The 26,147-nt window shown below is 42.0% G+C and overlaps 1 protein-coding gene across 1 annotated transcript in view; it reads left to right on the top strand.

Annotated features, from left to right (window-relative positions):
• EXT1 (exostosin glycosyltransferase 1) overlaps positions 1-26,147 on the top strand; it is a 181,426-nt gene that overhangs the window by 142,995 nt on the left and 12,284 nt on the right. The window contains exons 2-8 of the mRNA XM_051778487.1: positions 8,266-8,359; positions 11,001-11,108; positions 14,770-14,889; positions 19,847-19,979; positions 21,326-21,444; positions 22,154-22,249; positions 25,163-25,252. Coding sequence (XP_051634447.1) covers positions 8,266-8,359; positions 11,001-11,108; positions 14,770-14,889; positions 19,847-19,979; positions 21,326-21,444; positions 22,154-22,249; positions 25,163-25,252 — 760 coding nt within the window. The remainder of the gene's footprint in view (positions 1-8,265; positions 8,360-11,000; positions 11,109-14,769; positions 14,890-19,846; positions 19,980-21,325; positions 21,445-22,153; positions 22,250-25,162; positions 25,253-26,147) is intronic.

Genomic DNA, 26,147 nt, shown 5'->3' with positions numbered 1-26,147 from the left:
AGTTGTTCACTGCTGGACTGTCACAGCATGTGACTTTGGTTAATGGGATCAGATGGGGCTATTTAGGACTAGCATTTGACACTGCTTCACTGCTAGAAGGCGGCTAAAGTCCAAACAAAGTCACTCTGTGAAGGACAGAATATAATAGCCCCAAATCATAGAATTACAGAATGATTTGGGTTGGAGGGGATCTTTAAAGATCGTCTAGTCCAGCCCCCCTGTGATGGGCAGGGACATCTTCCACTAGATCAGGTTGCTCAGAGCCTCATCCAGCCTGACCTTGAACACTTCCAGAATTGGGGCATCCACAGCGTCTCTGGACAACCTGTTCTAGTGCCTCACCACCCTCACAGTAGAAAAAAGTCTTCCTTGGTCCAATGAAAATCTATTAACTTTAAATTTAAAAGTATTACTCTTGTCCTATCACTACAGGATGTGGTAAAAAGTCTCTTTCCATCTTTCATATAAGCCCCCTTTATATATTGAAAGGCCACAGTAAGGACTCCCCAGAGCCATCTACTCTTCAGGCTGAATCCCAACTCTCTCAGCCTGTCTTCATAGGAGAGGTGCTCCAGCTGATCGTCTCCGTGGCCTTCTCTGGACCTGCTACAACAGGTCCATGTCTTTCTTGTGTTGGGGACCACAGAGGTGGACACAGTACTCCAGATGCAGTCTCACCAAAGCAGAGTAGAGGGGGAGAATCACCTCCCTTAACCTGCTGGTCACACTTCTTTTGATGCAGCCCAGAATATTAGTTCCCTGTTGAAATACCAAAGCAGACTGTCAAGAGTTAGATACTACTTTTGACTTACTCCTGCATTTTTCTATGCAGAATACTGAGGAACAAAGCTGAGTAGATAAAGCCCAAGTTTAGGTTGCATGGCAGTTTCCTCATCAGTGAAATGGAGGTGCTGCTTTGTTCTCCTGCCAGCAGGCTGAGGTTCTTTATATTAAAATATTCAAAAAGGAGTTTGTGATCTCCAGAAAATGGCAAGGTAGAGGCACCATAATGATGCAAAGTGCTGGTATAATTTATTTTTAGAATCCTGTTAGAAAGAGCCTGCCTGAGCCACTGGATCATCTTAACAGGTTGGCCTTATCTTTACCTTGTAAGGGTCCAGCAGGTTGATGGTCAATAAGTGCCAGATGGGCACATTTCAGACAAAGAGGATTCATACATGTTTTTGTCACTTCAGAGGGTGTGTCAGGGGAAGTGGGTCCAGGTAAAATCTTACCATGTGGCTGTGTGGGTGTGTTCCTGTGCATGCATTTGTGCGTGCGAGCATCATCATCTTCACTGCTTTCCCGCCGACCCGGAGGGTATTGAATTCACTATACGTGGTGCTGCATTTACATTCCTCACAAGGTACAAACGAGCAGTGCATATGCTTTTCTACGGACTTCTCTTGTGCAGCCATGACGTGAATTTTCTTGCTGCCAGCACAGCGAGGTGCTGCGGTGAAACAGGCGCTCTTAGAGGACTTCAAAGCCTAGGAGCCAGTGTTTGGTTTTAAAAGAAGCGCTGCACGGTGCCATTAGCAGGTTGCTGGTAACTGGGGCGTAACGCTGCCTAGAGAGGCACCTCAGCAATGTTTGCCTCTAACATGCTGCTTACAAACCCTCTCTACCACACTTGGTAAATAAGCAGTTATCTTTTAATATCAAATTATGCCAGTGAAACCACGTTTGCTACTGTGTCAGACTACTTGTTCTAGGTGGTGTAGCCCCCACACTGAGAGCCAGTTGGATAGTATTTGGCAAGCCAAATGTTGTGCATGCTTTGCATGCACCATATAGATTTACAGGACGTTATGTGTAAATATTTAGACAAAAATCTTTAGAGCATTTTTATTTGCTAGAATGCACATTGACTTTAATGGCTTGTGTATCCAAATATTTCTGTTCATAATATTGAAGTGAACTGAATCCAATGGTGATGCCACTGAAGACTTTAAAGATGACTTCAGTTTTAACGTTTACTGTCCATCTTAACTTTAAAATAAAGTTCCTTTAGTAGTCCATTAAGATGAAAGGTCTGCTTCCCTGTTTTTCTTTATTAATCCAACCTTCCGAACTGAAGGAAGATGCTGTCATGGAAGGGAGAAAACAGTCACACTTTGCTGTTAATTGTTGCATGTTTGCAGAGTTTAATTTCCATTGCATTTAATTTCCTAGTAGAATTGTGCAGAATTTTCAGGTTGGGCTCATGGCCATACTCGGCTGTTACCTGTGTTCCGAAGTTGCTGTTCGCACACGCTGCCGCTGCACTTAGACTGTAGCATCCCTTGGAGTCCTGCAGGCAGGGCAGCGTGGTGGCAGCGGCTGTGGTAATGAGCTAGGCTGAAAGAAATACTCCAATGGCTGCCTTTCAGCACTTGGCAAGAAAATCCTTTTTATGTTAGTTTCAAGGTCGTCAGATATCATTATAGCCAAGTATTAAAAATTTCAAAGAAAGGAGGCAGTGTGTTTGATTTATAGAATAATTATCTAGCTTTCGCTCTAACTTGGCTTTGGCAATGGTTTTGCAAGCACTCGAAAATTAAATCCATTTTTTATGGCACTACAAGGTATTATCTCACAGCAAATGATAATTAAACACCTGTGAAATCAATTAGCCCTTTAAACAGGGAAAAAAAAGTTTTCCAATTATGTTTTTGCACCTCCAAACTTTCTAATTCCAGAACCAGTGCTTGCAGAGCGGGAGATGAACTGGCAGGCAGTAGCCAGTTAACCGGCATTTAGATCACCCCAAAGCTTTGTGCAGCCGTAAATCCAAAAGCAAGCAGTTCCAGTGACGGCACCCTTCCAAGTAGGATGCGTTAGCCTTCCGAGCTCAGTCTTGGGCAGCTATCTATCTGACACACAGCTGAGCTGTCAGCTCTTCTACAAAGGCAGTTACTCACTTGTTGTTTTCAGTGCCAAGTTTTACTTGACAGTTTATTTAAAACCCAACATACCTTAATGGAAACCAAGCAACGAGACACTCCATGTGACAGAGTGGGTTTCTTCTCAGGCTCTCCAGCCAGTAGTTCAGAGCCATCTGCATTAAGCATTCACACATGGAAAAATGGCCAGTTGGTTAATGGCTGAAACCGAATATACTGGAAAACTGGGAAACACTCCACCGTTTACCCTCAGGTTATAGGTGTTTAATATCTGTCTTTGTTGTAGCACTTGAACTGATGCAGAGACTTCTGGAAGATGCAGTGTGTGTTACAGATTAAGGGAGGAAGCCCTAGACATAGTTGGTTAAGTGCCATTGCAATTTTTTGGCTCAGGAAATTAAAAAACAGCTCTCGTCACATCTGACATCTACAGCGGTATGTGCTGATAATCCCTGCCAAAGAGGAGGTCCAGTATCTTCCAAAAGATGGATTATGTGTGGCATTATGTGTGTCAAAATACGTACTGCTGAGTTAAACCCATTGCATTTGATTTGGGTTAAACCTGTTGTATTTGGCTTGGGTTCTGCTCCTGTATTTCCATCTGAATTTTGATAGCCATAATATGTACCTAGTTTTCAGTGAATGCTGCATCACCAGAGAGGAAGGAGGCAGGTAGGATGCTTAGGATTCCCAAGGTCTGCTTAGCTGCTGGAGAAGCCACCAGTCATCTGTATCTCAAGTTTTCTATCTATGAAAAGGGAATGGTGATGGTATCCCATATCTGTGTTCAGAGGATTAGATAAGAATAGATGGACCCTACGTGACAAGTGGCATAGAGCTGGATAAAGTATCATAATCATTGCATCTGGATGTATCTGCTGGTCTAAACAGCCAACATCTCTTTAGACCTCTTTTCAATCAACAGTGATGACGATGTGGCTTTCAAAAAAATAGTTTATATTAAAATTGGTAATGAAAATGTTTCCCAGGCTAGTTTATAATCTCTAAAGTGTAGAGACATGGGGAAATGCTTAAGCTGTAAGAAGGAATGTATGGCATGGCTGATTAGTCACTGTAGAGCCTCTGCAGCCTGCCCGGGCTGCTTGGGATAATGGAGAACCAGGAATCCCAAGCAGCCCTCTAATCCATGTGCTGATTGACAAGGTCGGCACATCAGAAAGGGAAAAAAAAAAGAAGGGGGATGGGGAAAGACAGAAGCTATGTGTTGGATCAAGAAGTTAAAGTGGTAAGAACATTTGGCTGAGCAGAGTTTCTCCTTCAGATAATTTCCCACACGGCATTGCAGTGTTTACACCTGTGTGATAGATGGGGCTAAACATGTTTTCTCAACTATGGGTGGTAAGAGGGAGGGGATAATTCAATTAAGTTGTGAATAAATTAGAATTGATTACAAATAGAGCTATTCTTTTATCCTACCTATAAAGGTATTAGCTGTGAACAAGGTACACTTAATCATTACAAAAGGAAGCCTGAAAGTTAATAAAGCATGATGCTGATACTTGCAGAGGGATGCCAGCTTTGGTTTAAATCTGTAGCTATTTTAGTTTTGAAGACCCAACTGTCATTTTGAAGGCGTATGCATTTTGGATTTTAACATGTTTGAATGCTGCAGCTGAGACCCAGGCCAAACCAACCCTAAAATTGGCAGTAAAATGTTACCTCTGTGCAAGCGTGCAGAATGAAGGAATCAGGAATATATGAGCAATAAGCATGTGCCCCCACTCCCCACAGTCTTCTAATGTGGAAACCTGGAGCTTTCTGGAAATAAATACCCTCTGAACAAAGCAGAGAACTCCTCTCAAAAGCTCCTCTCAAAGATTTTCTACACTAAATGCTTGGGAAGATTAGCTGCCGAAAGGAAAGGAAAGTGCCCAAAGTACTGCAATACTGAAGCAGCACAAGAAAGGAAGAAGTGTCTGGCTGGTTGCCTGTGCAGTGCTCTGTGGTGCTGGCCTTTTTTCTGATTCCTCACCCTGAAAAAGCTCCATAACTGAGTAAAACCAGAGTGTCTGGATAGGCAGGTAATGCAGAGCTGTCCCCACACCACAGCAATGCAAGCTGGAAGACTGTAACAAATGTCCCTTCCATCTTCAGATATTACCAGCTGATGGAAATAAGTAGTTCTGAAAACAGATCTAACCCCCATTGCCAGGGGAGAAGAATAAGAGGAGGCTCTGCAACAACCTCCTCTAAACACTTGACTATTTTCTCTATAGCTTAAGGCCCCTTCACCAGTCCCAAGTGGGGTTATAATACTTCATTGCCTCCCTGAGGTCTTGTTCAGGTTAGTCAGTGGAGATGGTGGGGAAATCAAGCCTGTTGCTGATGTGATACTGATATTTGCAGTAGATACCAGGTCCGTGCTTAATGTACAACGTCAGTACTCTAGATGAGAGGGTGTTCCTGGAAGTCTGTGCCAGCTCTCCTGATCAAGTGAAGGAGAAATTTCAAGTCCAGCAAAGATTTAACTATGATATCTACCTTTAATCATAGAGATTATCTCACTGACTTCATTGAAAGTATTTGAAGTCAGAGTTAAGGGAAGTGCAGAGATGCTTCTAGGTATATGCCATTTGCTTTCTATGTGGAAAAAAATTGCCAATCATACATAAACAATTTTATCTTCCTGACAAAAGCCTGACAAAACTCAAACAACCTGACAAAACTCAAACCTCCTGTTGTGTGTGTGATTCCTACTGAGCCAGATGAGAAGTCTGAAACTGAAAGTTGCCTTGACACCTTCTGTCCCCGCCATGGCCTGTGGGCTGGAGTTTCATTTGCCTGGTGACATTTTTGTGGCCAAGGTCTCCTCCAAATGCTGCCTGGCAGTCTGAGAAAAATATGAAACGCTCTCTGCTGCAAGCTCTACTCTGAGATGCTGTTTGGTACATGTAAATTATTTCCTCCAGAAGGAACGCTTCAAATTACAGTCTGTCAAGTGCTTGCATCTTGACAGAGATGGTTTTGTATTTGTGACTGGCTGCACGTGTTGTGTAAAAGGTGTTTCCAAATTAATATGTAAACATACTGGTCAATCTTCTGTCTTCCACCTAAGGCAGGGTACCCTCGTTGCTTTGCACACTACCCATGAACGAGTAGGAGTAAAAGTAGCTCCATGTGTTCATGGATTTCAAATAGATGCTTGATCTTGGATTCGTCTTTGAGGGGATTAAACTGAAAATTGATCCCTTATCACTGCGCTCAAAGATCCTGTTGAGTCACCTTAAGGCATTTTGGTTGAAATTGCAGGGAAATTTGTTCAATAGAAGAATCTCTGGTGTGGTTCATTCACTGCAGCAGTTCTTGATGGATATTGCTTTAGTCTGGATGTGCTCCTTTTGTATTTGTGGGTTCTCCCTGAAGTCAGTAAATTTTTGGGAAATTTTGTGCTAATATGTCAAGATTAGGATGAGGCTTTCTGTGTTCGTATGATGTAGATAAATTGCTTGATGACCATGAACTGTGCTATTACACAGCTCAACAATAAATCACATCTTAAGTTTTAAAAGGCACAAATGGGAGCAAGATGCTAACTGGTTTCCAGGTGGAAAACGGTCAACAAAATCCTTTTCCTTTTTTTCCTTTTGTATAACTATCCTAATATCAGCAAGTTAGATATGAAAGAAAAGGTGCCCAATATAGGATGTCCCTGGGATATGGAGGACTCACTTGCAGTGGCCTTGCTCTCTGCATTTCTTTGTACTCTGGTTTTGCCATCAATGTTTTGTGGATAATATTGCATTCTGGGATATTAATAGGATTTTACATTTTTAGCAAGCTAATGATGGGGAACTTCTGACTGGTGTATTCTAGCCTTACGGGGTATTCTATTTTTGGTATTTATTAACATTTTCTGTCATACAATATACAGCAAAAGCAATGAGCCTCAGACCTTTCGATATGTGAAAAAGGAATGCTTAAAAATGGCAACTTTTTTTTTTTTTTTTTTTTTGGTATTCCAGTTTCCTAAGATTTTTCACCTGTGTGCTGTGTCAGTGCTGACTGGTGAGCTGGGACATGGCTGCTAATCTCTATCCCACACAAAGAAAAAGAAATTGCCACTCAGATGGAATATGTATATATGTATTTTAATCAAAGTTGAGATAGAATTTAAAAAATAAAAAGGGACTTTGAAGTCTGTTTTGTAGTTTTAATTAATGCAATGAGGGTTTTTATTTTACTCTCAGTGGAGATAATCTTAATCCATTCACAGTGACCTTTTCTTGTGCAAATTAGCTATACACGCTTGTTTAAGCAAATGGGCCTTTGCAAGACATCTCTTCCTAAAGACAGAGCTTATAATTGAAAATTGGCTTACTCCCATCTGTCTGGCCTGTGTGAGAATACAAATGGAGATCCCAACTTCTTTGTATATAGAATATAATCATGTACGTATGTATATACATACACAGACACACGTAGAAAAAAACTGCTCTGCCTGCAGGCCATGGTAAATTACATTATTAGTGTTAGAAAATTTCAGTGCTGCAAGTTGCTGTCAAAATAACATCTATCTGCAGGGTCCAGGACCTTCTGGAGAACAGAGGGTGTTCAGTCTGGATCCTTTTGACTCAGACAAGGTTGATGCCATTCACAGTTCATGGGTTGGTTTGCCAGAAGTACAATTAGCTAATAACAGCCTGGAAACTGTTAGGATTTGATGTGTGTTTTTTGTGAATGGTTTTGCAGTGATTGATGGAATTGAAAAAAAAAACCCCAAAAGTGTCTATGAGCACTTTCATTCAGAGGAGAAGGAGTCATTGCAACTATGTGGTTAATTGCCAAAATTTGGCAGTTTATCCCTCTCACCACTCTTAACAATAACCACCAAGTGAGTCATTGTAAACCCCCATGCCTTTTTAATGCCTGCTTGATAAGAGAAGATTTCTTTGGCATAGTTTGAAATTTTTTTGCTTTGTACAAACCTCTTGTGCAGCCATGAACACAGTTCTGCATGACTTTGACTAAATCTGAATAGAAATCAGGGTCACAGAAGTGCCACAACAATGCTTTAGGTATCAAAACATTTGATGTTTGTTGTTAGAAGTCATGCAAGACTGTTTATTTGGAAATGGCTCATTATTGCAAAGGCAAAATTATTTCCTTCCTTATCAGTTTCATTACCAGTCTCCCCAGCTCTCTCCCATGGTGGTTGCTCTTGAGGATGAACAAAAAGGAGCCAGGGTGATGGCTGACACACATGCAGGGATGGAGCTAGTTAACCTGGTAGTGAACAGTCTTGGTTGGGGATGATTTTATCCAGATGTGTCTGTTTCAGCAGCTGTTTGCATTTTCATGCCCAGTTACTCTAGGACTCACCACTAATTGAATTTTCTCTTTTCTCCCCTGTTCTTGTTAGGTATGATTACCGTGAAATGCTGCACAATGCCACTTTCTGTCTGGTTCCCCGTGGCCGCAGGCTTGGCTCTTTCAGGTTTCTGGAAGCCTTGCAGGTAAGAGCTGCAGTTTAAAGCAATGGCTACACTGGCTGCAATTCGGTGTGCAATAGCAAGGAGGTGGGGAGGAGGGAAATGTGTTTCATTTCCCTGGTGGACAGTAATCCACTTTGCGAAAGCCTCTATTCATACTTCTGGAGCAATTGGCAGCTTCTTCCCAGGAGGGTCTGAGCACTGAGCTCATCTGAAGGGTGAATTGCGTTACCTCCGGGAGGAGGGTTTCCCTGGATGTGGTGAGACTGAGAGGTTGGACCGGTTTCGAGCAGTATTTTATCAAGCTGTGAGACTTCCCATGGGAGACACTGACCTTTACAAGTAAGCCCCAGGGCAGCAAAAATAGCTTTTTGTTTTCACTTATGCCAAAACAGACCTGCTTATGCGTTGCCAGTTTTGAGATGGTACTTACTGAACATGCAGAAGGTGGCCTGGAGGGGGTAAAGCTGCAGATGGAAGCTTTACACGAAGGTGGATATAGGCTGATGTCAGGGAGTGCACATGAATCCCCTTCAACTTTTAAAAACATTTTGGTTAGTGGTCTCCCTTTTTTGCTGTGGGCCAGCAGCAGAAGGCAATGCCAAAGGGTTCTGGAGTCACTGTGGCAGTGTGCCTGGCAGCACAGTGATCAAGCCTGACACTGGCCTACTCCAGCTGCAGGTAGTGTGACTTTTCTTTTTGGCAAGATTCAGCTCAGCCTGGGATCCTGGATCTTCAGTCAACCATACAGAGCATGGTTGCATCTAGGACTGGCATCTGGATTGCCATGGGGGCTGAAGTGGAGAGAAGGAGATGCTGAGGCACTTCTTGGTTTTAGTGAGACAGCAAATCTGACTAAAGAAGACACCTTACAGGGTCCTGCCTCTGGGAGTTCTTCTGCCATTTGGGAAGTATCCCAGCATTGACAGTAAAGCTGTCATCACATCCCTTTTCTTCATTAACCACAAAATGTCCCAGACATACTCTCTAATAGTACTGTTTACTGCAATGCAGAGCAGGATTCAGCTACCTAAGTGTAGGTATGTGATGTCATTTTAGAAGCCCAGAAAGGTAACTTCCAGAAAACCTTCTGCATTTCTGCTGCTTCTCCAGAAGGTCTCCAGTAGATCCTGTATCATATCTTCCAGCCTTTGATAGGTTTCTTGGGTACTATGGATGCTCTGGACACTTGGGTTTAACCACTGAAGCCAGCACCTACTATCAGGTTTGGGATCCAAGTTTAGGACTGTCACTTACCTCTTCTTCCTACTCAGGAGGAGATTTATAACCTGCAAAGAGCTATTCCCTCTCCAGTCTCTGGAGGAAGAAGTGAGACTGGCTTATATGGGATGACATGTCACTTCAGGTCTTTCAGAAGGGCACTGATCAACTCTTCTCTCATCTAGTCCCCAAGTCATGCAGCTGCTGTTAGATACATCATCTCAGGAGGAGAAAACAGGGACCATACCTCACTGTACAGAACTTGGAGGCTCCGGCTCAATGATAAAATGCACACACCAAGGATTTTCCTAGCAGGCTACCAGCAGTATTCACCAATTATGATGGATTCCCAATTTCTATCTGGATCCAGGGCATGTTGAAAGGCCTGATCCACATTAGTGGAATGTTTTAAACATGAAAACACATTGCTGAGTGTTTTCTGGTTGATTTTTTTCATGCACTGATGTAATTTCCTTACAGAAGGTCACAGTTCTTTACATAGGATAAGCACTCCTGTAATGGAGACTTGACCAGTCTAAGATGCTGTGTGTGATACATGTTACCAAGGAAGGTACAGCAGTCTTTTGGGAGATGAGGAGAGGTCTGGACCAAACTCAGAGATCTTAAGCTTAGCTTGATCCAAAAGAAACTGAAACAGAGCACAGGCTTGATACAAATCCTCTGGTACTAGTTTCTTTCATCACATCAGGAGATTTTTGGTTTGGATCTTACCTTGTGATTGAGCTGACCAGAACCTAGTAGTGATCATTTGTTTATGGAAATACTGACCTATTTACTAAATATTTACAAACTCTCTGTACAGAGGAACTTGTGCAACTCTTAGAAGATTAAATAGGTTAGACAGATCATGCTGGTATGAAATAGATATTAAATGTATATGCTTTTTGTTTGTTTTAAGACATAAAGCAATTTTTATTTTTGTAGACAGATGATGACAGATGAGTTATGTTTGTGCAGTTGCCTCTGTTTGGAGGGTTGATATCATAAAGGATAGGGATTTCACTCCTCCCTTCTGGGAAAGGTGCTCTAGAATTAAATATGACCTGTATTTTCTGTAGAGTTGCATAGCAACATAATATAAAAATTAGGGGAGTTGCTCCCTGCTGAATGGTTCACAAAGCAGCAAGGGGGGGTCATGATTTTTTATTAAATTCTCTAGTGTTATGTCTACAGCATTTAACAGTTCTGCCCTTGTCTGGCAGTGTAAGCACTAGATTGCAAACTCCACTCTCCATGCAAAGCCCACCTTTCAGTGCATATGAATAAGCGTAAAATGGAAAACCATAATCCCTTGGGCTGCCCTCCTGTGGATTCTGGCTTCTGGTGTTCTTTGCCGTGTTGCCTCTCCTGAGCTTGTGCAGAAAACAGGGGTCATGGTGTTGGTGAAAACGTCAGGTAACCACCCTGCTCTGTGTCCCTGCAGGCCGCCTGTGTCCCAGTCATGCTCAGCAATGGATGGGAGTTGCCGTTCTCAGAAGTGATTGATTGGAACCAAGCTGCCATCATAGGCGATGAGAGATTGTTATTACAGGTAAGGAAAAGACCACGGCCTTCAGCAGATCAGGTGATTATTGCTGCCACCATCTAAATGGACAGGGAAGATGAATCCAAAAGGTCAGGGCTATAAAGGAATTTTTATCATGAAGGGATTGTCTGTGTCACACCGGGCTGTGAACTCATTTAATATGACATCATTCATTTTTTGACCTGAAGGTCATTGCAGACACCAGGCCACACTCTTAAAAGCACTCCTAAACTTTTATTTTTGCAAAGAGCATGAAATCTCTTCTGGTGTGGAGCACTCGGATGCCAATCTGAGGCAGAGCTGTCCTGGTCCCAGGTGCTGTGATGAAAGACAGAATGTTTCAGGGAGGGTTCTACTCCAGTCCTTCAGAAATAGTTTATCCTCAGGTGTCCCACAGCACTGGGAATCCTCAGGAAAGCAGATATTTTCTCAGGCAGGAATTATCACGCAACAGTTTGGTGGGAAGTTGCATCTGTCCCTGTTCTGATGTGTGGAACATTGCTTTCTGAAGCAGTGTTCATGTCACTTATCATTAATCTTGAGATCATAGAACAAAAGTGGGCCGAGAAGTTACACATTCCCTGTTCCCTTCAACATCTACTTTGGTTTTAAATTCACTAGGTTTATTTTTTTTTTCAGCTACCTTAGTGGGTTTTATAGTGTATATATATATATATATATATATATATATATATATTTTCTGTAAGGTATGTGGAGAAGTTGATGTTAGGAGAAGTTCTTGAAAAACTGTTTTCCCCAAAGTAGCATTTGATAAATCTCCATTGCCCAGCATGAAGCTGAGTACCACAAGATCTGGAATAACCACTGAATAACCACTAAATAGCCACTAAGAGTTTTATTTATCATTGAGTTTAGTGTCATCCACAGAGAGAAGCCCTCAAAGGTGGCACCCCCAAAACAAAGTATCTTTGAAAATCTCGATTCGTGCCTCTTAACTTGTCTCAGGAAGTAAATATTTGTGAAGAACTGGCCTTGCAAACCTTGCAAAGTGTTACTTATTCTATTTAATGTGATACAAGCTACAAATATAAAAGGGCCATTTGATTTTTGCTTCTGTGGACAGCACATTTTTCTGAGCAAAATTATGTCTCTCTTTAAATAATAATAATTTTCTGATCTTCGTGCTTTCCGGTAACATGCCATTCGTTCACTTCACAGCTGCTTCCATACTGAACAACTACTGCACCGTTATTAACAGTGTTTTTAAAGAGCTGGCAGAGGGCCTGAATGTCTGCTCTGGGAAATGTTTTTGTTATGTTACAGTTTTTCATTTCCTGTTTGAGAGCAACTCGGATGTTTTTATTTGCATATTCTCCTCATCATAGTGCTGGGAGAGCTTAATCCAGCCTTTCTGCATTTATTTGTGCAGGGTGGTTTTTCCCTCCCCCTTACTCATTGCTGAAATGACCTTTTATTAAGGTTCTAATAATTCCAGTGTAATTATGCCAGATTAGTATTAATACATCATTTTGCCCACCTGTCTTTCTGGACAAGTAGATTAAAACTAATAGGCAAATGCAGTTAAAATAGGAGCTCTGATTTTTCTTTCCAGCTGTTGTAACAGAGCCCACACCAAGGCCTTTTTTAACCTTGACACCGTGTTTGCTGGCACTCACAAACGTGGTGTGGTGTGTAAAATCATAACTTCTTGCAGTAACCTTCACAGTCTGAGCAGCCTTCCCTTTCAAAAGGTATAGTTGGGAATGAGTATTGATTTTGTTTGTTGTTTACACACATACACACACAGACCCAAGGTTGCACATATTGCAATGAAATTTTAAGTTTATTGAAAAAATGCTGTAGTGCCACTCTGAAGTGATGTTAATCTTGTCTTTGCTGCTGATAATGTTCCTGGGTATGGTTAATACACATCTATGCAGCCAGTACAGGTAATGTTCATTATCCCTCTACTTATTGGGACACATCACAAACAGTGATGTGATCACTTAGAAAAACATGTTTCCAACTTCTGTCTTCCATACTAGTTTTGCAGGGAATATTTTACCTAAAGACCTATATTTTACTTAAAGGGTCGGTAGCAAAGGAATGTAAAGTAGCATATTCAACAATCTGACCTTTTTCTTCTGCTCCAGCTTGCTGCAGTGCTAAGTCTCTCATAAGCTGTATTGCATTAGCAGTGTCTCTAAGATGGTCATCTAATAGTTGAAGGGCTGAGAGAGCAAAGATGTTTCATCTAACATTGCACCCAATGGAGCCATGAACAAAGTGTCCATACCTGGTTACAAACTCTGCAGTAAAGAATTTGCTGATTCTTGTGAAAATTTTTTACATATAAATTCTTAAAATATCAAATTTTCTTCAGGAAAAAGGTTTCATGTGAAATCATTTGATTCAAGAACATGTGAAAGCAAATAGTGATCACTTCCACATCTCAGAATATTTTAGGAATAAGCAAAATGTGGGAAAGAATAGGATGTGGTGGGTTGCAGGCAAACTTCAGAATAAGCTGGGATACACAAGAACCAACACACAACCCAGGTATATGCTTTTACAGCTAATGACTCAGGTAAAAGATTTATGAAAAATGAGTGTCTGAGAAAAAGATGGTCTATTTTAACGGTGGGACTTGATGATCTTAGAGGTTTTTTCCAACCTAAACAAATCTATGATTCCATTTAGAAATCAAAAAAAATGTAGGTGTAAAAGCACAACTCTTCATTGCTAGAAAAAATGAACACAAATCAGCAACATTTCCTCTATGCCTTTTTGCTGCTGTGAGTAGCCAATTGTAGTGAAATTCCCTTGGTAATGTCAGTTTGTGTTGTCCAAGTGGGGTACTGGAGGCCTTGGTTAAAGTCCTAAGTTAAAGCATGGCATGTATGTACATTAGTTTCACTCCAATGTGGAAGAAGGACGTGGGGATAGGGAAGGATGTAGACATAAAGCCCTTGCCTTCTCATCTAGTGAGCAGTTACATTTTTTAAAGGAAAAGCACTGCAGAAAGACAATTTGGGGTTTATTTGTAAGGCAATTTATACCACAATTAATATGTGGATTTAATGGAAAGGGGGGAAAAATAAGCACTGTTTTCCCTTGTGAATAACAGGTGTTGTGGAAGATGTTATTCTTTCCACCTTCGGTAATTAGTAAAATGCAGTTTGATCCACAGGCTCCCAAAAAGTGGAGTCTTACTTGAGATGTTGCTATGTTTTCTTTACAGCACGTAGCGTTGCCATGCTGTGGTAAATGCAATTCCAGATCCCTTTAGTATACTTTGAATGTGGGGATTATTGTTGAACTCTCAAGACCTGCAGGTACTAGGTTGTTAAAATACTAGTCCACAAAGAGCTTCGTGGGATTAAAAGCATGAGGAGTGTATGGAGGAGCTCCTTACTGTGCCACACCACAACGCTGCGGGGGGGCAGCTTTTTACCATAAAACAGCCAAAAACTAAAAGAAAGCAGATTTAAAAAGAAAAATCATATATTCAATGCCAGAGGTTATAAAGGGTTGTGTCTCATTCATTTTACATCAAGCCTTTAACTGTCGACACACATCTCTGTTGGACAGGAGTGCTGAAGCTGTGCAGCTCACTAATAGAGGAGAGGACTTGTCAGCAGCATATTAATTTGATGAGACTGTGTTGTTTCTAAAGCTTCTGACTATATTGCATCTTGTGTTACAGATTCCTTCTACAATCAGGTCTATCCATCAGGATAAAATCCTAGCACTTAGACAGCAGACACAGTTCTTGTGGGAGGCTTATTTTTCTTCAGTTGAGAAGATTGTATTGACTACACTAGAGGTGAGTAAAAATTATCTGGGACCTTGCTAAGCAGTGAGATTTCTGTACCTGTCCAGCTGCTTCTGTCCTCAGCTGGTGTCAGACCTTGGTTTTCATGACATGTCACTGGGAAAAAAGCTCGGCATCTTGATGAGTTTTCTCCCCTAAGGAAATACTTTCTTCATTATCGGAATCCACATTAGAAAACTGACACAGTGAAAAATGGGAGCTACCCAACACATGGAAAAGTTGTCATGTGTTATCTTGACTTAGCAAGGCTTTATGGCTTATGAATCACTATCCTTGTCATTGGTAGTGAATGTATTTCTTAAGAAACCCTTCTGGAATTCATTTTGGAAAAAATATTACCATGGAGCTCCTCCTTGACCATTCCTTAACATTTTGATGCCTTGTGATGGGGCTATTGGTCTGGCTCAAGGAAAAAGGGGGGCTTGTAAATGCTGGGTCTTATCTTCACACGCAGGATAAAGGAAAGGCCTGATCATCCTTATAAATTATTAATAAATAATCATAATTAGACTGCTATTAGAGGGGGAGACAGATGATCTCAAATGTGGAGAGAATCCTTTCTGAATTCAGAGGCAGAGGAAAGATGAAAGGCTCTTTAGAAGTAGGGCCTAGGCTGCAATTTCAAATGCAGGTTTCTTTTCTAATTGTTTTCCAATTTTTCACATAAATTTCTGACACACTTCTACCACTGAAAAAGATTCACTTTGTAGGGGCAAATGCACTCATCTTATGCTAATGCTTCTGCAATACCATCCATCTTTGTGCACAGTTGTAATGCACAGTTGTAAAGCTCCACATTTCCCACTGTGCCTACTTTCCCCTGAAAACTGCAAATGAGTGCTTCTGTCTGCAGTACAGGTTGCCCATGCCTGATCTATCTCCAGCTGCTGCAAGACAGTCCCTTAGGTTTTTCTGTGCCAGTGAAGAAAAGCAGCCAGGGAACATTTGCAGAGGCCCTGGCATAGCTGTCCTCACAATGCTCCCTCACCCTCAGAAGAGCATGTCTTCATCTGTGCTGCCTGTTGGGAACTGCTCTGCATCCTCAAACTCTTCATAAGCCACTGATGAGGTGGTGATAATTATCACAGCCCACACCAGGATCACACTCACAAAGCCGAGGACCGTGTGCCATAGCTTGCAGTCTAATTAGCCCTTACAGAAGTGCTCCCAGGGACCATCAGGTGCCTCACACATCGTCTGCCCCTTCCCTGCATCGCTCTGTTATCGTTAGGGATTGCTAAAAGGACAGGGGCACACTGCTCTCCCCATTGCCCTTCCCCTGCCTGTACTGGGGCTGGTCTCAAGGGGGCGTAACCTGCAGCCCCCACAGCCTTGGTGTGCATTGAATCAAGTTCCAGCGCTCACAGATGTGTCTTTAGTGCCGCTTTGGAACCCATTGGCCCATGTGGCTGCGTGACTCCAAGGGGCAGCAAAACCTGTAAAGCTGAAGCAGATGGGTAACCAGCAAGCTGGAGATTCTGCTCAGAGTGCAAAAACTAAAAGACAAAAAACTTCCTGAAAGGCTTCCTGAAATGTTTAGTTTAATGAAACCAATTAATGTATGCCTGGTCTTGAAGTTATGTTCTGGGTTTTTTCATTTGTTTGCAAGTGTAGTTTTGGTTTGAGATTTTTTTGATTGTTTTTTAATTCGGGACTCTCAGTTTCTTGAGACAGCTAAAAGGGACTCTGTTCTTAAGAACAGATATTAATTTCACATTTCAACTTGCCTAAGTAAAGTCCTGAGTTAACTTTCCCTAGGAAAGGAGTAAAAGAGTTGAGAGCAGTTTTTGGTGTCTGAAACCTGCAAGCAGTATATCGTCTTCTTAAAATCTGATGTCTGGAAGTAAATTCCTAGCAGGATTATTTTTTTCTGGTAGATGTGGTCCATCTTCTCTCTGACACTGTTGTGTCAGAGTGCTCTGATGGTTCTAGATATCATCTGAATAATCACTTGCCTGCTAACTGCAGTGCCAGTGTATGTCCATGTCTGAGGATATCAGCACAGAAAAAATCTTCATCAACTCAGATGTCTGCAAGGACATCACAGTCCTTTATCATGCATACCTGTGGAAACCTTAAGTCACATTTTAAGGTCCTTGATCTTCTCACAACATTTGGTGGCCTAAGCCAAAGAGCTCATAGTCCAAAACAAGAGGTTTGAATAATTTGGCCAGCAACCCCCTATTGCAGTCACAGAGGAACTGCCCAGTGCCTTGGACATGGTGTGGGATAGGAAACGATGCTCACGAGTGTCTATTGCAGGCTGGTGAGTGGGAGTGCTGTGTTGCTGCAGACGCCGTCCATGCTCCAGGGTGTCTGCACTTTTTCAGCCTGGTCTTCTCCAAAAGCAAACCCAAAACATCCCTGCATCCATGCACAGTGTGCTCAGCCCTCGGCTCAGGAAGAGGAGTGGAAAGAGACAGCACAAAGTACAGACAAGAAATATTGGATGCTTGGCTGGGACACTTCGAAAAGCAGCTATGATTAAGGCAATATGTGAACTTTTTGAAGTGTGAGGATGAGGGAGACAAAAATATTGGACTATTAGTGCATTCCAAAAAGAAAAGGGAGATCTTGCCAGAGATCCTAACCCCTTTCTTCACTTATTAAACTTCCTGTCATGCCTCATCATTGGAGAAACCATGTAGTTGCTGTCTTCTCTGCAACATGTGCAACACTGTATACTCTATATTTTAATTCCTTGGTCCTCCATGTTATCCTTTTTTACACTTTTCTCTTTCTGCCAAGTTGTCTTTTGTCCTCTCTATCCTGACAGACAGGTTTCTTATGGATCAGGAGAATGATAAATTAGTGATCTGTTTGTTAACTGTGATGAACCATCAAGGCCAGCTCCTGAGCCTGGAGCAGGACCACATTGGAGAGGTTTGTGTGCCTCACATGCACTGCAGGCTGTGTGTGCTCCATGGCACTGGGGCCCTGCTCCCCCTTGGAGCTGTGCTGGCTTCAGGCGCACTGAGGCAGCACTGAACAGGAGCCATGTGTTTCCCCTGCAGCCTTGTTGGCTACCAGCTAGTGGAAAACTCTACCGTCTGTGAAAACCTCCTGACCATGTAAATTCACAGACTTCTCCTGATCTGACTGTGCCCCAGTTCTGAGAAAGCAGGAGGGAGGAGCTGTAGTGTTTAGGGTTTGTGGTAAACACTCAAAAATATGTACTTTCTAGGTTCTGTCTTTGTTTAGTGGCATAACTTGCAGATGGGCAAACAGCAGTCATTGTCTGTGGTTTTTCCTCTCCCCACTGCCATGTGGGAGATCTGACAACTGATATACCTAACTTACCAAACAGAAATATTCAGGTACATTCTTGTCAGTGATGAAACTACAGTCCTAAGTCTGTTATTCAAAAAAAAAGAAAAAAGTTAAATTAACTCACTCATGTGAGTGAATTACTGCATATTAGCTATGGTAATTGGCTGTAGGCAAAATTCAGACAAGCATGCACTCAACATCTGCCCCAGTTTAGCAGTACGTATATTACCACCAGCAGTGGATTGTCTAGCACAATGTAACTGGTGTTTTAATCTTTTCTTGTCATGGCAATCAAAAATTCCAGGAAAACCACTGCTTGTGGCAACACTTATTCATGTTCTGTATTGACCAAATGTCCCTGAACTCAGCAGCTTACAGAGTTTTGAGCTTGGTTAGACTCCAGCAGCTGCTTTTTTGTTGTTTGTGGTGAGTCTTTTTGCTTGCTTTTGGTTTTCTTACACTTCACTCCAGCTTCAGACACATGAAATTTCACCCAGATACGCCTATGTTAAGGCCAGACATGTTAGGTTAAGCGACCAACATGTTCTTGGCACTTGAGCCCTGTGCACTGCATAAACTGCCAGTTAAGTGAAACATTGGGACATCACGGAAGACGAGCTGCAGAAGAAGGCAAGGCATTCCTTAGCCAGCCTGGGAGAAAATTCATTCTTCACCACCTCCTGGCCCTTTGCAGTGTCCCATGTCCAGATCTGGCAGCTTCTTATGCTCTGAGGGAAGGCAAATCTGTAAGAACATGTGGCTCAAGAGCCTACTGCACTTAAAAAGTTGCACTCATGTGGAGGCTGAACTTGTTCTGTTATAGCTTCCCACCACTGAATCTTGTTATCTCTTTGCAAAAAGTTTAAAAAAATTCCCATCAGTGTAAGAACCACTCTGGTTCTTGCAATCAGACATCTGATGTGAAGCAACTGTAATTAGTTTCATAAATACATATTAATTGTATGAATTGTATGGCCTTGTACTTTTTTTTTTTTTGGCTTGTGGTATTCTAGATGATGAAGTAGATGATCTAGCAATCTGTTCTGACCTTAAAAGCCTAGGAATCTATGTTTGTGGCCCTCTACAGAGACAGACAGTAGTTGCCAAAAGATCTTTTTCTGCTTCATCCAACAAGGAACTATTGCAGAACTGAGACGTGGAATCAGCAATGTATCTGAATGCTAATATCCCTTTATAATTAAGCAAAACCTTATAATTAGTGCTGCCTGATTTGCTGCAAGTCTTTGTGGTTTTGAATGCTCTCATTATCTCCAAATAATACCTAGCTGTGTAATGCCATCTTCAAATAATTATCATCTGTGAGTTCTGGGTAGTAAAACTGACAATGAACTAATCAGGTTTACAACTGCTAAGATACTCTTAATAGACAAAATATTTGACTTGAAATATAAAATGCTATAAATTGCGTGGTCCCCACGTCCACAGAGACTAATGAGATGTTCTGAAACCTATGGCACACAGCCTGAGCTGCTGAAGTGGTGTCAAGAGTGTTCAGGTTTTGAGTTCTTTTAAGAGAGATCAAGGAAGAATGTCTAGTAATTTGTGTGCCTCAGCTTTTTGCAAAATGGGTGATGATTCTAGTCAACTGGAGTCCCTGAAGCTTCTACTAGTGACTATGATAGTCTATTTAAAAATTATTACTTCTCTTGTTTTCCAGATTATTCAGGACAGAATATTTAAGCACATATCACGTAACAGCTTAATATGGAACAAACATCCTGGAGGGTTATTTGTACTGCCACAGTATTCCTCATATCTGGGAGACTTTCCTTACTACTATGCTAATCTTGGTGAGTGAATCCTTGCTATAATGTAGTAGCATTTGGAATTTCTAGTGGAAATTTGAAATTTAGTCTTTGAGTAGCATGTGCCAAGTGACTTGCCATTTGTTTATAGTTAATGGTGCCTTTCGTTTATCCTGTCTCAGTCTTTCTTCCCTGCCTACTGTAGACTGGAATGTCTCTGACTCATCAACATGCATCATATGTCTCTCCCTTGCAAAGATTTTTTTTTTTTTTAAATCTATGTCCCTTCATACTTTTCAGTTGCTGGTAATGAATGCCTGAGTTGCTGATGCATTCATGGCCTGAGGGGACATAAGAGGAGTAGCTTTTTCCTTTCTTTGTTTATTCGTGCTTGGCAAATTGGAAAAGTGGTAATTTACCCATGACACTTGTTATTGGAGTGCACAGTTGGTATGGATTTATTCTCCATATGATATGTCTTCATATGGATCCCACTAGAAGGAATGAATAGGGCTTAGGTTCATGGCTTTTTCCTGGAGCAGAGCTTGAACAATGAGTTCTGCAGGCAAATGTGCCTACAGGCTGAAAGGCTGAAGTGATCCTGCTTACCAGACTGCTGCTACTTTTGGCTCAGCCTGTGCTATCCCACTTCTGTGGATCTGTACTGCTCACCTACTAAAAATTCACAGTTACTGTGTTAAAAAGGGGGGAAGAAGGTTTCTGTGATAATTTTGATGAAAAATGACTGTGACCCCACACAGATGAATTTAGATGAGGTTGAGAGCGTTAATGAAGGATAGACACCAGTAGGATCTGTTATTTCAGGCAGAAAAGGAAATCATAGTGAGACAAAAATATCAGAATGGAAGGCAAGCAGAATTATCAGCTCAGGAGGTAATCGATGATGCATGTGGAGGGGAATCAACCCAGAAAGAGCAAAAATCTGTCAGAGACTGTAATGGAACTGAGGAAACTGAACAAGCTTCTGGAAGTTATGGAGATAGTCTGTAGAAAACACCAAGCATCCAGAGCCAGGCAGTAAAACAGAGCCTGTGTCAAGAAGGACATTTGACTGAACAAACTAGATGTCAGTATTATCTGTGGGACAAACTGGATGGAAGAAAGAGATTGCAGGACATCTCTGGAAATAGTGAGTAAGAAAAGGCAGTAAGTGTCTTGGAGTCAGGTATTTCAGAGGGTGTGGGAGTTAACAGGAAGTGTGATCTCCTCATCTGGTATCCTAGTATCTGAGATGAAGGAACATGGCCTAAAAAAACATGGCAAGGTTTACATTAAGTGCACATTGTTTTTTCCATCTCTGGAGTCCTTTAATCTGTACTAACTGGGGCGGTTTTGTCTTTACTGAATACGTATGTATCTCTTCACTTCAGGTCTGAAGCCTCTTTCCACATTCACTGCCGTTATCCATGCAGTAACTCCCCTGGTTTCCCAATCTCAGCCTGTGCTGAAACTCCTGGTTGCTGTAGCCAAGTCCCAGTACTGTGCACAGGTAAGCAGCACTGTTTGGCTGTCAGTCCCAACAGAGAAAACCCACCCTACCAGGAATGAAGAGCCTGGTGATTCAGCCCTGTTTCAATTCTGATGTTTCTTTCCTCTGAGATTTCTGCTATCTGTGACCTACATACATGGGAAACAAAAGTTCTGAGTATAATGGGAGTGGAATAGAGATAGTAATTAAACCCTTTTGTTACATGAGACAGGTAAAATAATGACTGCACTTTAAAGATCAACATTGTATGTGCTGCAAGCTGCAAAAGGATGTCTGTGCCTCAAGAGCTGCTGTGTGATCTTCCTTCCTCCTGCTGTGGCTCTTAGACTTATCAGTGCCAGGATTTTGGCTTCTCTAAAAGAAACCCTGGGGAGTTCAGTAGGAGCACCCTCTTGCAGTGGAGTGTCACAAGTGGTTTTGCCTTTTAAGAGAGCCAAAATAAATCAGTGACATCCGTATGACCTGGCCGAGACAAAGACTTCCCAAGTTCCTGTCTGGTCTATATTTGCCTGAGAGGATGTATATTGTAAGTAATCAGGTTGGGTGAAATTACTGTAGGAAGTGTTACTTTTGTACATATTTGTACCATTGTTTTTGATTTTGAAATTCCTGATTTGAATTTAACATGTCTGTCTGGAGATCTGGGACCTTAGTGTTTGGACTGCATTGCCACAAAGGTCTCTGATCATGGTCCAATACTCTCTTTCAGATTATTGTTTTATGGAATTGTGATAAACCTCTCCCAGCCAAACACCGCTGGCCTGCCACTTCTGTGCCTGTCATAGTTATCGAAGGAGAGAGCAAGGTAGGTGGAGGGAAGCACAGTAAAATGCTACCTATATTCTCCGATGAGATAAGAATTTATTTTTCTGACTGCTTTGGTGAAAGCTTCGTAGTTCCCAACTATGTGACAGCTCCTTTCTATTCCTTAGCCTTTTGTACCAGCTTGGTCACAGATTTGTGTTTCATGCATGAGCCCTGTGCTCACAGAAGTCATCATCATGGCAATTAATGCCTTGAATCTGAGATTCACAGATGGGACCCAGTTTTGAAATGTGGTCCCGAGAGTAGGTAGTGCTGATCCCATCTGTGGAGATTTCTGCCTCTCTGCAAGTGCATGAAGGTAGTGATGCAGCTTCAGCATTGAGTCTGAGCAGTCAGATGCAAGACTTGGGGGTCAGCTGTGAACTCAAAAGCAGAGGAAAAGATGAGAACTAGCCTTTGAAAAGTGCCTTTTCTTATGGTCTTGTGGGGTACTGATGCCAGTGATGGGGTCTTACCATCAAAAAAAAAGGAAGGGACAAGGGACATGGAACAGGTGTGGGAGCAAAATCACCACATCATCTCTTGCTGTGCAACACACATTTGTTTGTACTTTCACAAAGTCAAAACAGACAGCATCAGATGGGAAAAGAATGTGTTTTTAAAATCCACACTGATGTGGATTATTCCTTTACAATGAGAGAAGCAAGACTTGCCTCGAGACTCTGAAACAGATTTGGGCTGGTCCCCTCTGCAGTCGCTGTCAGCTGGCTCTTGAGCTCTGCATTGGCAAAGGAAACTTTAAGTTGCTTTGGCTGTACAATCCTATTTTGAATTTATAATCCTCTCTTTGGTCTTTTCCCCCTGTCACCTTAACAAGGGGAGAGAGAGAGCCCTGCAAAGTTGGCAGCTAAAGGCTCTCACCTTAGCTAGCCATGTAAACAGTATCAGGAGAGTTGCTGCAGGGCCAAGAAAGGCTATGGTGATTTCTGAGCTTTTGATTGTTCTGGTTTTTTTTTTATTTTCTTTTTGTAAAACTTGCAGATGTGAGATAGAGGAGAAAATCTCTGACCAGTTCTACAGTGTTTGTAGAAATTGGCCCCAGGCACTGTTTAGATTCCAAGTGAGTCTCCTGAGTACACAAAGGTGTGTTTATACTGGACAGTCTCTTCCCTCTAATATCCCAACGTATGCCAAATGGCTTCATGCGTGGAAAACTGTTTGTTTGGACAAAGCTTGTAGAGCCAGAGCAGTGCAATTTAAAGGTTTCATAAAGGAACTGCTTTTCATCTCCAGACTTAACTGAAACATACTGGCAGGCACATTACTCCGTGCGGGTGATCGCAGAGGTCTGCCTTTACCTAACCTTAACTCTTCCCCATGAAATCAAGAGATACTATCACACCCATTTTACAAAAGGTAGCTTTAGCTATGAAACAAATACATGGCTAGTCCCGACTGCTGTACTATTTGACAATTTCACATGGTCTGTAAAAGATCAGAGGTGAGAATGCAGGTCTCCTGCCGGCTGTTTGCTCTGCTTTGCCTTAGTGTAAGCAAAGCAAAACCATCAACCTCAGCCAGATCTCGTACCAGCCACCGCCTCCCCAGAACAAGGCCATTGTAGCAATGAAGAGATACTCTCCAGATAGACATTATGAACATCCTGATTATGGAGACAGAGCTTTCTCTGAATCAAGGCATAGATTCTGAAGCCTTGCTCCCAAACATGTTGCAGGGGATGCAGAACTGACAATGTCCATTATGAGAGATGTGTAAAACTCCTCCATGTCTCTGTTTCTATATAGTGATTTCCTCTTACTGGTCTTGACTTTCGTAGTGTTTTTTGGCTTAATGAATAGGAAAAGAAGTCTAGTGACTAGCCAGACTATTTTTCCTAGCAAATGAGGGGAAAAAAATCATGTTGTGTCCTTGTTACATCAGCTTTCCAAAGGTGCTAATTAGTCTGCTAAAGAAACCATGTAGATTTTAATTTCTTACTATTATCTTTTTGATCCAGCTTTCCCATCTATTTCCTGTTACTTTGAGGACCATGCTACCATATCTTTCCAAAGCTTATACTGCATATAGGTTTTATATGTATAGAATGGTTTGGGTTGGAGAGGACCTTAAAGATCATCTAGTGCCAACCTGCCTGCCATGGGCAGGGACACCTCTCACACTAGACCAGGTTGCTCAGAGCTCCATCCAGCCTGGCCATGAACACTTCCAGGGATGGGGCATCTACAGCTTCTCTGGACAACCTGTTTCAGTGCCTCACTACCCTCACAGTAAAGATTTTTTCTTAATATCTAACCTAAACTTACTCTCTGTCGGTTTGAAGCCATTCCTCCTTGTCCTGTCACTCCATCTTTCTTGTGGGCTCCCTTCAGGTACTGGAGGATCACTTAGAATGCAACTTTTTAAAAAGCTACAACACCTATATAATTCTTGATACAAATAAAACTCGATACATGTGTTCTATAGCATGTTCTCCTTTTTTGACAGGGAATGTTGCACCATCCTGGTACTGTAACATCCTTCACACACAGTCTGGGCTGCTTGGTTTCCCAGCTGCGTAGCCTTATGAATGCTGCAAAGTCCTTCTCAGTGAAGGACAGTCTTAGCTACCAGGGAAAATGTCCTCTCCAAAGAAACTGTAGGTACATCTAATTCTCAGTATGGACCATTGCAGTTTCTCACAAAAGGAAAGCACCCCGCTCCAAAGAGGGAGGTCTTTTCGGAAATTACTCCTCAGACAGAAGGTGTAGGCTGACTGCTGGGGTGAAAAAATGACACTCTTTCACTCCTGAGCTGAAAAGTCCTTTCCATCAGACAGAAATATGCCATGTACCTCAGACAAGAGGAAATAAGAGTGAGGAATAAAATGGAGTATTTACCTTGGAACTGAGTAGTGATTTTTATTTTCTCCCCTTCCTGCCTTGGATATTCACAGGTTATGAGCAGTCGCTTCCTGCCCTACGACAACATAGTGACAGATGCAGTGCTAAGCCTGGATGAGGACACCGTGCTTTCAACCACTGAGGTAAGGGTCTCTGTCATGCTGGGAGACTGCTTGGCTCCTGGGCTCAGCCTGAGCACAGCAGATATGCTCTTCTCTGGGCTTTGCCAGTGAGTAAATGTTATAAGATTTCCTGCCACACTCCTCAAATTTAACGTGTTGCACTTGTTTCAGCAATGCTGCCACTGCCTGCCATCAGAGGAGCTTTTCGCCCTGGTTAATTGGCTCATCATTAGCATATGGTTCTTCCGTTCTTTATTATTTTAGTAACATAGCTGCAGGCGGGTGTAGGCAGCCAAGAGCAGTCAGCTTTAATATTCTGTTCTCACTTTTCTGATTGGGGTAGCTTTCCCCCCTCCCTACATTATCAGTAGGGTGTAGGTGGAGAAGGAAGGGTTGTCAGCAGCAGGGGACTGCTATCACTCTAAAAGACAGCAGTGCCACCCTAATGCAGGATTTCACTGAGGAATGTTCTTTCACCATTGTGTCGGCCCATAAAATTGGAGATCTTTGCTAGTTTAGGTCCTTGAATGTTTGTGCCAAGAGCAAGATAGCACTACGAAAAGAAAAATACTGTAGAAAACCAATTTTTACAACTGGGATGAGTATTGATTTCTAGAACCTCTTCCTGAGAACCACAAGGGAAACTGATGACAGTTTATATAGAGTGCAATATTTGGGAAATACATTATTAATGATGGCCAGGGAATAGCTTGAAAAACTCGGTTTTCTTTTGTTTTCCCTTTTTTCCCCCATGTTCATGGCCATTCCCCTCTCCTCGCTTCACCTTTATAAAAATACATTTTTGTCAGTGGTGGAGATGCTACCACTACTTATATATCAGTGAAGAAATGTGTAACATTAATCTTCAGTCACTGCTATATACCCTGTGATGTTACTGAATTTGTTCTAAATTGAT

Source organism: Manacus candei, unplaced genomic scaffold (assembly GCF_025592945.1).
Source record: "Manacus candei isolate 608988 ecotype Guabito, Panama unplaced genomic scaffold, ASM2559294v1 h1tg000013l, whole genome shotgun sequence".
Taxonomy (NCBI): Eukaryota; Metazoa; Chordata; class Aves; order Passeriformes; family Pipridae; genus Manacus; species Manacus candei.
Note: the sequence above shows the minus strand (reverse complement) of the source record. Positions and strands in the feature narration are given on the sequence as shown.